The sequence below is a fragment of the Pollachius pollachius genome (genome assembly GCF_949987615.1).
Source record: "Pollachius pollachius genome assembly, chromosome: 14".
Lineage (NCBI taxonomy): Eukaryota > Metazoa > Chordata > Actinopteri > Gadiformes > Gadidae > Pollachius > Pollachius pollachius.
Genome location: NC_136947.1, coordinates 13,469,309 through 13,483,196, shown reverse-complemented (window position 1 = coordinate 13,483,196; position 13,888 = coordinate 13,469,309). Strand labels below are relative to the sequence as shown.

At 50.6% G+C, this 13,888-nt stretch overlaps 1 protein-coding gene across 1 annotated transcript; it reads right to left on the bottom strand.

The window, feature by feature from the left end:
- Positions 1-5,559: 5,559 nt before the first annotated feature.
- Positions 5,560-11,639, bottom strand: LOC307085568 (leucine-rich repeat-containing protein 24-like; the record flags this gene model as incomplete). Its single annotated transcript, XM_079750405.1, has 4 exons — positions 5,560-6,851; positions 7,988-8,156; positions 9,145-9,423; positions 11,472-11,639. 4 exons carry the CDS (start codon positions 11,637-11,639, stop codon positions 5,560-5,562), a joined length of 1,908 nt encoding a protein of 635 aa, XP_079606531.1.
- Between the last annotated feature and the right edge of the window lie 2,249 nt (positions 11,640-13,888).

The window sequence follows — 13,888 nt, the reverse complement described above, 5'->3', positions numbered from 1 at the left end:
AGGGGAAAGAATAACAACGTATGCAGGGTGCGATTTGTGAAAAAACCAGAGGGGGGGATAATTTTGAGAAACATTTTAAAATGTTTCAAAATGAAGACGGACCCTGTGTATTTTGGTTGTTAATTATTACGATGTAATGGTGAAAATACTTTGGGTGGGGGGGATAATTTTTATCCCCACCGAGGATAAAAATAATTCAGCAGAGGTAGGACGTGTAAACCAGAGGGGTGGATAATCCCCACCATCCCCACCGGCAAATCGCACCCTGAACGTATGTATTCATTGTCCGTAAATGAGATCCAACAGGTCGCTCTCTCTCTTTCCCTCTGTGTCTCTCTACCTGCTCCCTCCCTCTCTTTTCTCATGCCCTTGGTCCAACCCTTTTGACGGGATCAAAGACAGACTTCAATATGAGGGAGACACACAGACGTAGAGAGCAGGACAGATCCAAGTGTGCCTACGCCTCAGCCACTGATGTGTTCCGAAGATTTGTTCAAGCTTCATGGCTTTGCTTTACGGCAGGAATCTTTTTGTAATTTTTTCATCAAAAGCTTAAGGTTGATAGTTGATAATGTGGATAACGAAGACTTGATTCCTTCTGTTTCTTTTCGTTATTATACGATTGGTTGCCTTCTCTCTTCTTGTTAAACCCTGTAAATGTTGCTGTGGGGCATTAAGTAACACAACAGCGGCATTTTTGGTTCGATCACCTTTAAACTAGTTGTTTGTAGAATGCACTTCCATGGCCACCTCGCCATGGGATGCCAATATCAACTTTATCTGTATAGCCCTTTGTGTGGAGTGTGTGGATGATGGCCGGTTTAAGCAGCCTCAGCTGGCCCCAGTCAGACTGATAGGACTCTGGGGCTGGGGGAGGATGCAAACCTGTTACACATTGAGCAATCAGTTTGCACTGGTCAAAGCAGCCATCAGCCGTCTTCCAACACCACCACCCTTTGTCCTTTCTTTGTCTGGAGAGGCCCCACAGTGTAACAAGGACAATGCTAGACACCACCTGGGTGACTTTACCTGGCCTCCTCCAGACAAGGACGCCGGAGGTTGACGTTGGAAGACAGATTTATTGTTAGAGTTTGTAGACAATGATACATGACCTGGTGCTCCATGTTGCCATGCAGGAGATCTCTGCCTGACTGTGTGTGTGCTAATGGCTGGTTTAACCAGTTGCACATTGATTAGTAAATGCAAAACAGGTGCGCAGCCTCACCCAGCCCCAGGGTCCATAAGTCTCCCTCGGGCCAGGTGAGGCTGCTTAAACCAGCCATCACATACACTCCTACACCCTTAATCCCAGTGCCAGCCTCATAGGGCTTCACAGGCCACATTATACCAGACCTCGCTGACCCTCTGCCGTCTGAAGGGCAAAGGAAAACCTCCCAGGAGGAAAGAATCCACGAGTAGGAACACGGAAGAGGGGTCATCCTCCAATGAGTACAAAAATACTCACGATTCACAAGCATGAAGGTTGAATTTACAGATCATTCATCACTTTTTATCAGATCATTCGTTAGTCTTAGCTGTACAGTGATGGCATTGAAAGGAATCAGTACAAAGAATTTATTGTTTTCATGGAGACCGGTTTGTTACTGTGTAATTATTTGAGAAGGTACCCTCGGTTTCCTCCCTCCTTACTGAGGTGTAATTAAGTGGTAAATTGCTGCGGTAATACCCAGGTAATTAGTTCCAGCCAGTGAGCCAGCTGCATGGGTTTGTAGGGCAACAGGGAAGTTAGCTTCACCACGGGGGGGCCCTCCACAGACGTAGACTCTCTAGAGTTGCTTGACTAAATGCTGATTCGATCCCCTGACGGGCTTCTCTTCGGAAGAATACAACATGGTTATGAGTCACGCAGTCCTTTTGCCGGCTGCTTACTGCTGTCTCCTGCATGTTGTGGCTGCCACATCTGTTTGTCTGACCGCATGTTGTCCGCCGCTTTGGTCCTGCTGTCATGTTGCTTGGTGCCTCTGTCGGCCAGCTACCCTGCTGATGCTACTGTGCTCATGTGAATGTGTGTCGGGAGTCTACGTCTGATACGGGGGGCCTCGATGTTTTTGGACCTTTGTTGCGTCCGTGTGCCATTTATGTCATGCTTACTGTAATCGTAAGTAAGTAGTGCGTCTGTTGGAAATGGTCGGACGTGTGCTGCGTGTCTTTTCATTTTCAGTGTTGTTTTAGCCCCTAACCCCGTCCCCTCGTTAGGCCTTGACTTTTGCCAGGCCGCCGTTATAATTATGAAGTGGTTCTTCTTAAGATAAATAAATAAAATCAAGTGGAAACAGGTGGACGTCACCACGAGCCAGCCTCTTACCTGGAGAGACGAGGTCGCCTCACTTATCACTAATAACCCACCCCCGATAACCTGCATTTACATATGTTCAGTCAGAGTCTGCCTCTTTCTAGCATGGCTCTGTCTCTCTCTCTCATATATTTTATTTTAATGTACAACTTTTTTGATAAAACAAGTCCTTTTACCCTCAAATTACAGCCCCAATTTCAGCGTAATGCACCATGCCATCAGTCGTATTATGATAATAATTTCTGGTTTGCATGCTTTTGAATGACTAACCCCGAGGCGGCCAGGACGGGAGTTGGACAAACAGCAGAGTGCACTCAGTTTGCATTTAATAAGCATGTTGACTCCCAAGATTCAGCGCATTAGACAGCAGGCACAAGGTTGGCCAAATTACTACTTACTCCGTGGAAAATACACAGGAGTCCAGGTAACCAATGACAACCATTGTGAACAGTGAAAAGCGTTTGATCAAACAAGACAAAAAAAAGGCCTTTTGTGGGCTTGAAAGGACACAGTGTGACACTACAATCATAATGGCACTGGATGGAGCAAAAAAGCAATTTTCGTCAAATATTTCACCTTTCAGTGGCTGAGACATATAGGCTGCAGAGTTCTAGGTAAGGTTGCCTACGGCAGAGCGGTTTGCCACCGCCGCGGGCTATATGATGGGAGAGAGACAACCGCTCTGTGAGCTTTCCTGGTGCTCGGCATATTGCTTTGCGCTCGTCAATGATTTGACAGTGTTTGGCGAGAGGATTCTATCACTGAGGCATTTTTCCCTTTGGGGAGAAGACAGTGAATATCGAGCCTCAATAGAAAGATAAGATATCTTCAAATAAGCTTGATCAAAATGTGTATTCTTTTGTGCCTATTTCTTATTTGTGGCAAGTTTTAACAGTTTTGACACGTAAAACAAACTAAAACGAATCAAAGAAAATGGGCCAACGTCCAATATTCTTTTTCTGGGCCAAAACGATGTGACAATATAATAAATAATAAATGGCAGCTGACAAATGTGTTTAGCTAGAAACAGGATATTCAACTGTCATCTTCAAAAAATGATATGAGTAAAATATAGACATTGCAGATGTACTTGAATCATATACTCGGGGCCAAATTCACCATTTGAACAACGGGGCAAGTGCCCAGGGGCCAAGGTTGCTTGGGGCAAATGCCCAGGGCAAAGGCCAAATTAGTTTGTTAGATCTCATTTTACGTTTAACTTGCTCTTGCTCACTGTGCCTACCCACAGTACGACAGACTGCGAGCAGAGATACCCAAAAATTTGGCCGGATCAACTTCAACTTGACGTTGACACGTGACTTTGTCGAAAATCACGAAGCACTAAATAAAACTATGCAAAATGGAGAAGCTGGTTGGACAGTTGGGACCGCTAACAAAATACTCTTACTGTGTATCATAAGTTGTCCTTATTAAAAAGCACTTGATAACTGCCTTATTAAAAAGCACTTGATAACTGTTGAAGCATTGAATAGTAAGGCCTTCAGTATGCCTCTGTATGGAGTTATATAACAAAGGCTAAGTTCATGAACATTTCATCATAATGTATCATTAAAATGCACGTGCCTCCATGTGCTCAGCACTGATGATGTCCACAAAATTGTGAGGGTGAGGAGGGCTCTTGAATGTAGGTGTCCAGGGCCTCAGTGAATTGTTAATGCGGCCCTGCGCATACCTTAAACCTCAGTAGGTAGGCAGAATGTTGCCATGGGATCACAGGAGACAAGGTTAGGCTCACATCATGTCACATGCATACGTTTGTTCTTTGGAGAATGTAACATTGCTCAAAAGTGGATGCAAATGATGTGCCACAGTGCAAAAGTGCAATATTCACAGGAATTCTTCTGAAAACAAGTCTCGGTTGTTTTCAGTTGCTGACGTATCTACCACAAGTGTTTATGCTCACATTGTGTGTTAACGCCTGATATAACATCTGCATCTGTCATTATCTAAAAGATCACTGCTGCTGGGAAATTATTTCCACTTGCATCTCACACTTGACTCCTCGTTTCCCCGTTGCAACGTCCTGAAAGCAGGGGCCACAATCACAAACAAAATTGTGCCAGTCTGTTTTAAAATACAATTTATTAGTTGAAGACGGTAGACGGAAAACATGTAATTATCAGAAGCGGACTGTTACCGGGGTCATTTTCCACACACAGAACACCAGATTTAGGCGGACACAGAAATACATTTTGACTGCGGCGATGTCATTAAAAAAAGGGAGACGGAAAGCACTATAAAAACAGTAAACAGGAATGATTGAAACTCACAATGACCCGCGCTCGCTGCGGTCATAACGCAGCCGGCTGTTCACACATCCAACGCCTACTCGCGCTTATGGAACGATGACAAAGCTTGCGATTCAACGCCGTCCAAATGCATAGCCGTAAGAAAGACGACACCAAGTAAAAATAATTATAATGAAACAATTTTAAAAACAGTTGAGCACATACACAAAGATACACAAGGTCAAAAAACAATACCTCACGTAACAAAACTGGATTTACAACCCTAAACCCGTTCTCAGTAGTTCTCACTCTTTTACAGTGGCTTTGGCTTTTTCTGAGGATCCTGATCAAATCAAAGTATTTCCGTTTTCCCATCCGCTTCATAATTGTTCAATGTCTTCACTAGTCTTTACTTGTGCCTTCACAGTATACTGTATCATTAAAACCAAAATCCTTAAAAACTTACTCTACTTACCCTGCTGTACACAAGTCTGTCAACCCTGCTGTTCACAAGTCTTTCAACACAATGTACATAAGTCTGACAACACTGCTGTACATCAGTCTGTCAATACAATGTACATCTTTCTGCACTGCTTAACATACATCAATTTATAGCACATACGTTTTTCAGCATGATGTACACGAATCCGTCAACCTAATGTACGTACAGTACCATAAAAAACCCAGGGGGTTCAACTGGAAGTCGGCATCAGTGTAACTTGTTCTTGCCTTTTTTTGTCGTCACGAAACACGAGTCAAAAACAATCAATGTACAACAACAATCCTAATTCTGGAGTGCAAGTGGTGCACTAACACCATTGTTCTCCTTCCGAGATTAAGCTCATTATTTATACATTTTTTTGGATGCAACGCTCCAGAGCACCTTGCACTGATGATTACGGCAGCGTTTCCCAGCCGAATTGAAAAGTTTATCGGAACACTCGCTAGACGCAAAAAAGCCGATGTCTCTGGGGGCAGCTGAGCGCTCATGGCGCCTCAGCAGTGGATCTCGTAGGCCACCTGCGACCCAAACAGCAGACTCTGTCCCAGGAACAGTCCTTCAGGGTCCAGCGTCGGGGGCCCCTCTCCGCCCTCCGCCGGGTTCCTCCGGGGCCCCATGACCATGCCCGAGCGGCTCAGCGTCTGCACCATCTCGTGGTCCAGCAGCGCGTCCTTCATGCTGCCCTGCTGGCAATACCCGCCCACCATTGGGCACGCCCCGGCCCTGGGGCCCAGTACGGGCCGGGCGTGGTTCAGGACGTACATCTCGTGGCCCTGGTTGTCCCGGTACTCCTCCAGCTGGGAGAAGGTGGTGGGCCCGTCGGAGTAGTCATTGACGTAGAGGATGCTCTCCTCCTTGCTGGTGCAGTAGGACCCCCGCTCTTCCTTGCGGCGCTGGCGGTGCCGCGTGTAGATCATGACCAGGAGCAGCAGGGCGGTGAGCGCCAGCAGGGAGATCCCCATGGCGATGGCGGTCTGCGTGGCGGCGCCCAGCGCGTTGAAGTCCATGCTGTCCTGCTCGTACAGGGGCTCCTGGCTGACGTCCAGCACCTCCGGGTGGAAGTAGGAGGAGCTGCCGGATGACGAGGAGGAGGAGGAGGACGGAGGGTGGGCATGGAGGCGGGGCCAGTACTGGGACGGCGAGGAGGAGGAGGACATGTTGACCGCCAGATGGAAGCTCACCCTGGCCACGCCCCCCGGGTTCCAGGCCTCGCACTCGTAGCGGCCGGCGTGGGCCACTGTCACGTTGCTGAGGAACAGCATGCCGCTGCCCGTGTCGGGGTCGAAGCTGTCCCGCTCGCCGCCCTCCTCCACGCCACGCACCAGCCCGCCCACGCCGCCGCTCCCCATCGCCGCCTTGTCAGACCCTAGAGGAGAGGCAGGAGGGGGAGGAGGAGACGGGGACGCGGTGGCGGGGCCCACGGGCCCCGGGACGAAGAGCTCCCCGTCGGGGCCCAGCTCCTGCACCAGGCCCCGCGGGGACATCTGCGTGCGGCCGTGGGAGGACTTCCTCCAGGTGACCTGGGGCTGGGGGTAACCCGACGCCTGGCAGGACACGCGGAGGCTCTCCCCCAGGCGCACGGTGAGGTGGCTGGGCTCCAGCTGCACCACGGGGGGGATGCACACCAGGCTGTTGGGGGCCACCTCCACCAGGCTGAGGTGGGACAGGCGGGGGGGCTCGGCGCACATCAGCCGGCGCTGCTCGGCGGAGCTCAGCAGGCGCTGGCCCTCCTCGCTGATCCAGGTCCGCAGCCAGCCCAGCGCGCAGTCACACCGCCACGGGTTCTCTGTCGGAGGAGAACAACCCGCCATTTGACTTTGTGATAAGACGAGAGAAAATATTGGGTCAGTTTCCTCTGCCTTTGGTGGGGTTCAGAATAGCTATTCATTTGTACTGAACTTATACTGCACAAAACTGTAAAAGTATTTTTTGACCTTCTGTCGGTGCTTAAGTTGCCATAGATATCTGTGGCCTATTTTAGAATCTGACCTCAAACAGATTTTTTTGGCTTTCCTTCTGCAGTGCAGCCGCATGCTTTGAATTGAGTGTAAGTTGGTGGCAGTACAAGACATCTGTGAAGGAAAAATAATCACTGCTTTGGAGTCGTGGGGAGTATGGTTGATTGGAGAGCCAACCAACCCCTTTCAAGGGTGGAGATGTGTTTGTGCGGCGTGGCATTAGAGAGCAATGGCTGAAACACATTAAGGAAATCGGTGGACCAAGGGTCTCCGGGCTTTAGTGCCTTCTGATTGGTACCCGGGTCAGTTGCATTGGTTGATTGGTTGCAAATTGTTCCACTAAAGGTTGGTTGATCACCAGAGTATGCCTATAGATAGGGGAGGTAATGGGCCACTAATTAGCTGTCCTCAGAGCTTCAGGGCTTACTGGCTCTAATGAGTATGTTGTAGTTGAAAGGGGCCATTCCAGCATGAAAACGGGTTCATGTAAGAGCTTCGGAAGTGCTCTAGAAGTGTACAGTGCCCTCGTATAATTGTGGGTGTTTTATTTTTTTCCCAAACAATAAACGCATTGCGGTGCAGGAAGAAGAAAGCGGGCGTTGTGCGTGTGAGTAAAAAATATTTAATGTCTTACCAACTAAAAAGATTTCTGGTGTATTGCACAAGCCCGACCAATCATTTATAGACCCGAAAGAAAGTTCCCAACACCCAAAACTATTTTTAATATTTTGAAACAGATACGTGGATAGGAAGATAGACGGATGGGAAGATGGATTAAAAGAGCCATTTTAGATGGATAAAAGGTTGATGGATGGGGGGGTTGACGGATTGAAGACGAATGGCCGGATAGAGATGTTGATGGATAACAGGAAGACCGAGGGTGAGTGGACGAACAAACGGCAGACAGAATGACAGACGCGTGCGACGGCTTAAGCGTCTGCCCCTGTGCGAGGACAGGGCTCACCTGTGACCCGCAGCACCTGCAGGCTGACCAGGGCCTTCAGCGAGGAGGGCCCCAGGGTGCGCAGGTGGTTCCGGCTGAGGTCCAGCAGGGCCAGGGAGGTCAGGCCGGACAGGGCCTGGTCCCCCAGCAGCTCGATGCTGTTGTCCTGCAGATGGAGCTCCTGTAGGCGCTGTGGGGGGGAGGCAAGGAGGAGAAGGAGAACACAAGGAGGGAAAATGTAGTCCAGAAAAAGGATTTAAATACTATGGGGTCGTTTGTGTGGATGATTCTTCTATCAAAGCGACTTGACAGTTTTTAAGATGCACGTTATGAAGGCAGATGTGGGGAGCGCTCAGGCATCTGGCTCAAGGATGGCTATAGGTAGGCTGGGAATTGAACCCGGAACCTTCCAAGGAGTCCTAGCTTCCTAACCTATCGGCTGTCCTTGCCGAAACCTTGGTGGATTGACCCTGCCGAAACATGGATGAATTTACTGGAAGGTGTCCATCCTCGTAACTCATAAATCAGGGCGGGAGGGAGTTAAAAACCCTGTGGTCGTAAATCTGCCGATGACATTTTGATACGTGGGGGGGGGTAGTGGGGTGAGGCGCCGAGCTAAATGGCACGCGACAGTAAAGGCCATGATGGTAGAACTGAACGATTGCAGTTTTGCAGGCATTCTCGCTTCACGGCCATTTTGGCCTCAAGTGGTCCAATCGTGGTATTTCCGGTTGGGACCCCCTGCCGTGTGTTTGTAGGGAACGGCGCCATTACAGCCGGCACGACGCCTCATTACCCTGTTGCCTGGCAGCCTCTCTCACAGCCTCATTGCCGGTCTCTCAGGCGGGGTTGGGTTCTCCCTTTTCAAGCCACTGACGTGTCCTCACGCGCCTTTAAAAAACATGCAGTAACTCATACCCCTACATGTTCATGCGTCACCCCCCCCCCCACCACACACACACACACACACACACACGTCACCGCCATGAGCCAACTGGGCTTCGTGTACCTTCTGGAGCTCGTGGCTAAAGGATGGATGGATGCATAGCGATATAAGCATTGCTGTGCAAGGGCGGGTTTGGGCGGTTTGACTCCCAGCCAAACGGCTCTGGGTCTCAGTCCCCCCCTCCCCCAGGGACTAACTCTCAGAAGCGTGTACAGAGGTGGTGTGTACTGACGTGCAGGCCCCTGAAGATGTGGTCCTGCAGCCGGGTAATCTGGTTGCTGGCCAGGTACAGGATGCGCAGGTGGTCCAGGCCCCGGAAGACGTCGGCCGTCACCAGGTGGATGAGGTTCCCGTTCAGGGCCAGCTCCAGCAGCTCCCCCTGGCTGAGGAAGGCCCCCGGCTCCAGGGCCGAGATGCTGTTGTTCTGCAGGTAGAGGTAGTGCAGGACCCCCAGACGGGACAGGTCCGGGAGCCGGATCTGGACCACGGCGTTGTCCTGGAGGAAGAAGGTCTGGAGGGGGCGGGAGGGAGCGGAGTATGACTGGAGTCGTAATAATGATAGTAACACCTTGAATGGGCCGTTCAGGGATCTCGATGTGGCTTTATAGTGCAGAAAAACAATACAAAAAAACGAACATAATTGTTCAAACAAACAGTAGAGTAGGTTGGACATGGGGACACTTTATACTGTCACCGACAGCAGGAGCAGAGGGGGGAGAACTGACAAGTGGAAATGCAAATGTGTTTTTAACTGAGTACAGGCTAATTTGAACAGATGGGGTTTTGAAAAGAGGTTTCAAGGCAGTGAAAGAGTCTGAGAGCGGCAGAATGCAGAAGCACTCAGGGTGCTGGGGGGTCGACCCAGGGGTGGTGTGTGCGTGTGTGTGTGTGTGTGTGTGTGTGTGCGTGTGTGTGGTAGCTTAGTGTATTGGTTAGTCACAGGAGTACTCCACTTATTAACCTTTTAAATAAGGGGAACAGATCTGTGGGTAGTCGCCGTCCCCTGACCGCTGTGTAGGAAGGAATCAAAGTGGGCCAGTGTACTCTGTGTATTTGACCCCCTCCCAAAGGGTACCATGTTAAAACCCCAATGTCCTTAAAACCTCATCCCTCGCTGTGCGTCGATGACATGACCGACAACATGTCGCTGTTGCTTCCATCAGGCGAGTCTTTGCTTATCAAGCGTTGTGCAAATTCTAGCATTTAGCTGAGGCTTTTATCATCCTGCAGGCTGACAGCCGCTGTGAGATACATCGGTAAGGACCAGATGGGGCGGATCGCAGATTATGTGGAAGCCTACAGGTAGACGGGCCCCCTACGCCTGAACAACAAACCCACAAAGCGTGACTCACCTCTTCACACCAACAACAGCATGAACACCCTCCTTTGGTTTTAATTGAAGCCACTCAAACTCATACTCGATTTAAGTGCTTTGGTTCAAAGCCATCCCGAAGACGAGGGCCTGAATTTGAATGGACCCGGAGAGAGGTCTAATCAAAGCCTTTCAACGACGTGGTGGGTGGGAGTGGGCCATGAAACAGGTTTATTTGCCGGTAGTTCTGCTAACTCTGCTGCTGCAAGAGCCCAGCGTGTTGTGTGAGGAGAGGCGAGCTGAGCAGAGAGTCCTGTGAGTAATGGGAGGAAGCACCTGTGACACGGCGTGGTTTAATCCATAATTCATGGAAGTCCACCTGATTGGTGAAACACCCTTCCTCTCCCCCCCCCAATAAGTGGGAAGCTTGGAGCACGATGAGGATCGATGCGATTGGCTGAATCAAACAGGGGGGGTGGGGGGGGCGGAGGTTAATGGAGACGTTTATGCCGGACACGCTCCTCATTAATATTCATGAGCTGCGGTAATCTGAGGTGGCCCAACCCCGAGAGCAAAAAGAAAAGAAGCCATAGATCTCTCTCTCTCTCTCTCTCTCTCTCTCTCTCTCTCTCTCTCTCTCTCTCTCTCTCTCCCTGAGAGAGAGAGAGAGAGCAGGAGCAGTGGGATGCCAATTTCCAGCTAACAAACGACGCCATGCGGTGTGCCCTGATGCTTGCCACCCGCGGCACAAAACCAAAACCCATCCCTCCAGACTGATTAACCCTGATGGGAGCGGCCGCTGATGAGGACGGCCCGCCACGGCGTAGTAGTTAGTGTGCTGTCGCCCCCCGCCAGACACAAAGGTAATGGCGTCCACAGCCTACCCTGTGAAGGTCTTGAGCTGGGATGGAGATGCCTTCACTGTGCCTCCACTAACCTGCTCAGCAATAGCACAGCAATTACAACACACTGTGAGTGTGGTCTTTGGTGCGTTGTCATCAACTCACAACGCTGCACATTCGCACTAAAAGTGAATCAACCAAATACAAGCAGCGACCACGAGAAACAACCAATCCATAGACTGATGTGTGTGACTGAATTCGTAGCGAGTCTGTTCGGATAATAAAACACTCATCTCATTCATCTACTGAACGACCAAAACGGGAATGGTAGTGAAAAAAAAAGTGGACGGATGTTGTTGGTCTAATCCGGAGGTGGGGGCGGGGCGGGGGGAGGGGTCCACTGACCTGCGTGGCGGTCGGGACCCCCTGGGGGATCTCCTTCAGCCCCAGCGAGCCGCACTCCACGGTGAGGCTGTAGCAGCGGCAGCGGGACGGGCAGGCCCGGCCCGCCGGCGGCACCACCAGCAGGGTCAGCAGCGTCAGGGCCGTCCCCGCGGGCCCCCAGGGGACCATGGCCGCGGACCGGGTGGGCAGATGACGGTGCACGCGCCCTCGGTGAGCGACCGGCTTGACAGCACCTGGGCAAGAGAGGGAGGGAGCGGGGAGAGACACAGGCGTCATGCATCAAAGCCAAGCCAACCATTTTGGCCTCTGGCGAGACAGAGAACACTTCTCCCCCCGCCAACGCCCCCCCCCACCCGCTCCGCACGCCTTGATGAATGTCTTAATCCACGGCGGTGACTGACAGGTGCGGGCGGCTGCCTGGCGGATGACGGGAGGAGAATGGATGAGGAGGGGGGCTGAGGTGTGTGTGGTGGGAAGGTGGTGGGCGGGTGGGGGGTGTTGGGGGGGTTGGAGGGGTTGGGCTCTTCTCCGAGGGCCCCCCGTTCAGATGTGAGCTTTTTTTTTTTAGGCACACCGCAAAGGCCCCCAATTTTATGGCTTAATTAATTACTCAGTGCAATAAAAGATGTTCCGGTTGCCTCAAGGACCTCATGCTCTTTCTTTGCCACTTCAGTGCCGCCGTGTGTGCACACACGCGCACGTTCTCTCTTCATCTCGATTTCATAGCAAGCATGCACACAAGTGCAAGTATGAGGACGCACACACACACACACACACACACACACACACACACACACACACAAACACATTTATTCATTGAAGCTCTCTGTTACAACCAAAACACACACAGACACACACACACAGACACACACACACACACACACACACACAAACACACACACATTAATTAATTGAAGCTCTCTGTTACACACACACACACACTCACACATACACACGCACACACACACACACACACACACACACACACACACACATACACAAACCCGCTCACTTTCTCCCTTCCTCTCTATTTCATAGCATACCTCTGTTAACAAGCACATAGTTAAGCATATTCACATGTGCAAGGACATAGATGCACACAGACGCACACAACAATCATGCACCCTCAAACACAACCTAGGGCCCTCCCTGACACACATTCACACACCAAGTGTGTACCAGGTAGGTGGTAGGCAGGCATGCACACACACACACACACACACGCAGGAGACAGGCTGCCACACACACACACACACACACACACACACACACACACAGGCACACACGTGCGCGCAGGAGACAGGCTGCCACACACACACACCCCCACACACACACGCGCACACACACACACGCAGGATACAGGCTGCACACATGCTGAGGGAGAAGTGACACCTCAACTCCTGACCCCTAATCAGCTCCCCTTGGGGACCAGGGTACGATCCAGCACTAATCTCAAGAGCAGAAAGCCCTGAATGTTCCCTGCACCACCCTGCAATCTCTTTCCTTTGATATGGCTCTGCCGCCGCCGCAGACGACACCAACCCAGTCACCCATGCATCTAATTATGTCCCCGGCCCACCCGCCAGGTATTTACTGTTCCACGCCGCTTCCCAGAATGAGTTCACCAAAGCCGGGCGGTATTACTTCGGTGCGACACTAAGACGTCTGCGGTTCCCCCTGGACGCTCACGTAATTTAAGGTATACGGTGGGCCCGGCGGACCGTGGAGTCGAGATGGGGACGGAATGCCATTCCGAGGCCTGTCTCTCTGATTCAATAGCAGACTCTTTTAGATATTTCCCACGGACTCTATTGCATTCCGGCATCCTGTTTGGTTTGTGTTCCGTCAAGGTGTGCAGTGAGACGCAGAAACATAATTGATCCAATCAAAATGCCGCTCTGTTGGGGAACGGTCGATGCTTGAAAATGTTCCGACTATCGACCTCTGACCGGGACATGTTTATTTATCCATGGATCGGATAGAAAATATTAGTGTTTTTTTCGGTTCTTCAAAATCAAATTCCAGCCGCATCTCGTTGCATTGATTGCATTCCGAAACACCAATGCCGCCGATCAATGCCTGTGTTAATGTGTATTATTTGTAATTATAGGAACATATTTCAGAAGGTCGTAGGGATTCATTATTATATTTCCAGCTCACGGATCAGGCGGTTATTCCAGTTCAGCTCGGAGAACCCCTTTGTGGGGGGCTACAGCATTGAAATGAACAGCAGAATGAGAAGGGATTGTACAGATGTTTTAATAGAGAGGGACATTGATTAGGATAATTGTTTTTGGGAGAATATAATGTGGCCGACACAAGCAGCTCAATTATCCTCAGTCAAGGCAAACAAGCCGTTTCAACCAGCAAAGCGAAGGTCCGGCTCCAAACAGACACTAGGCGTGAAGAAAAACCGG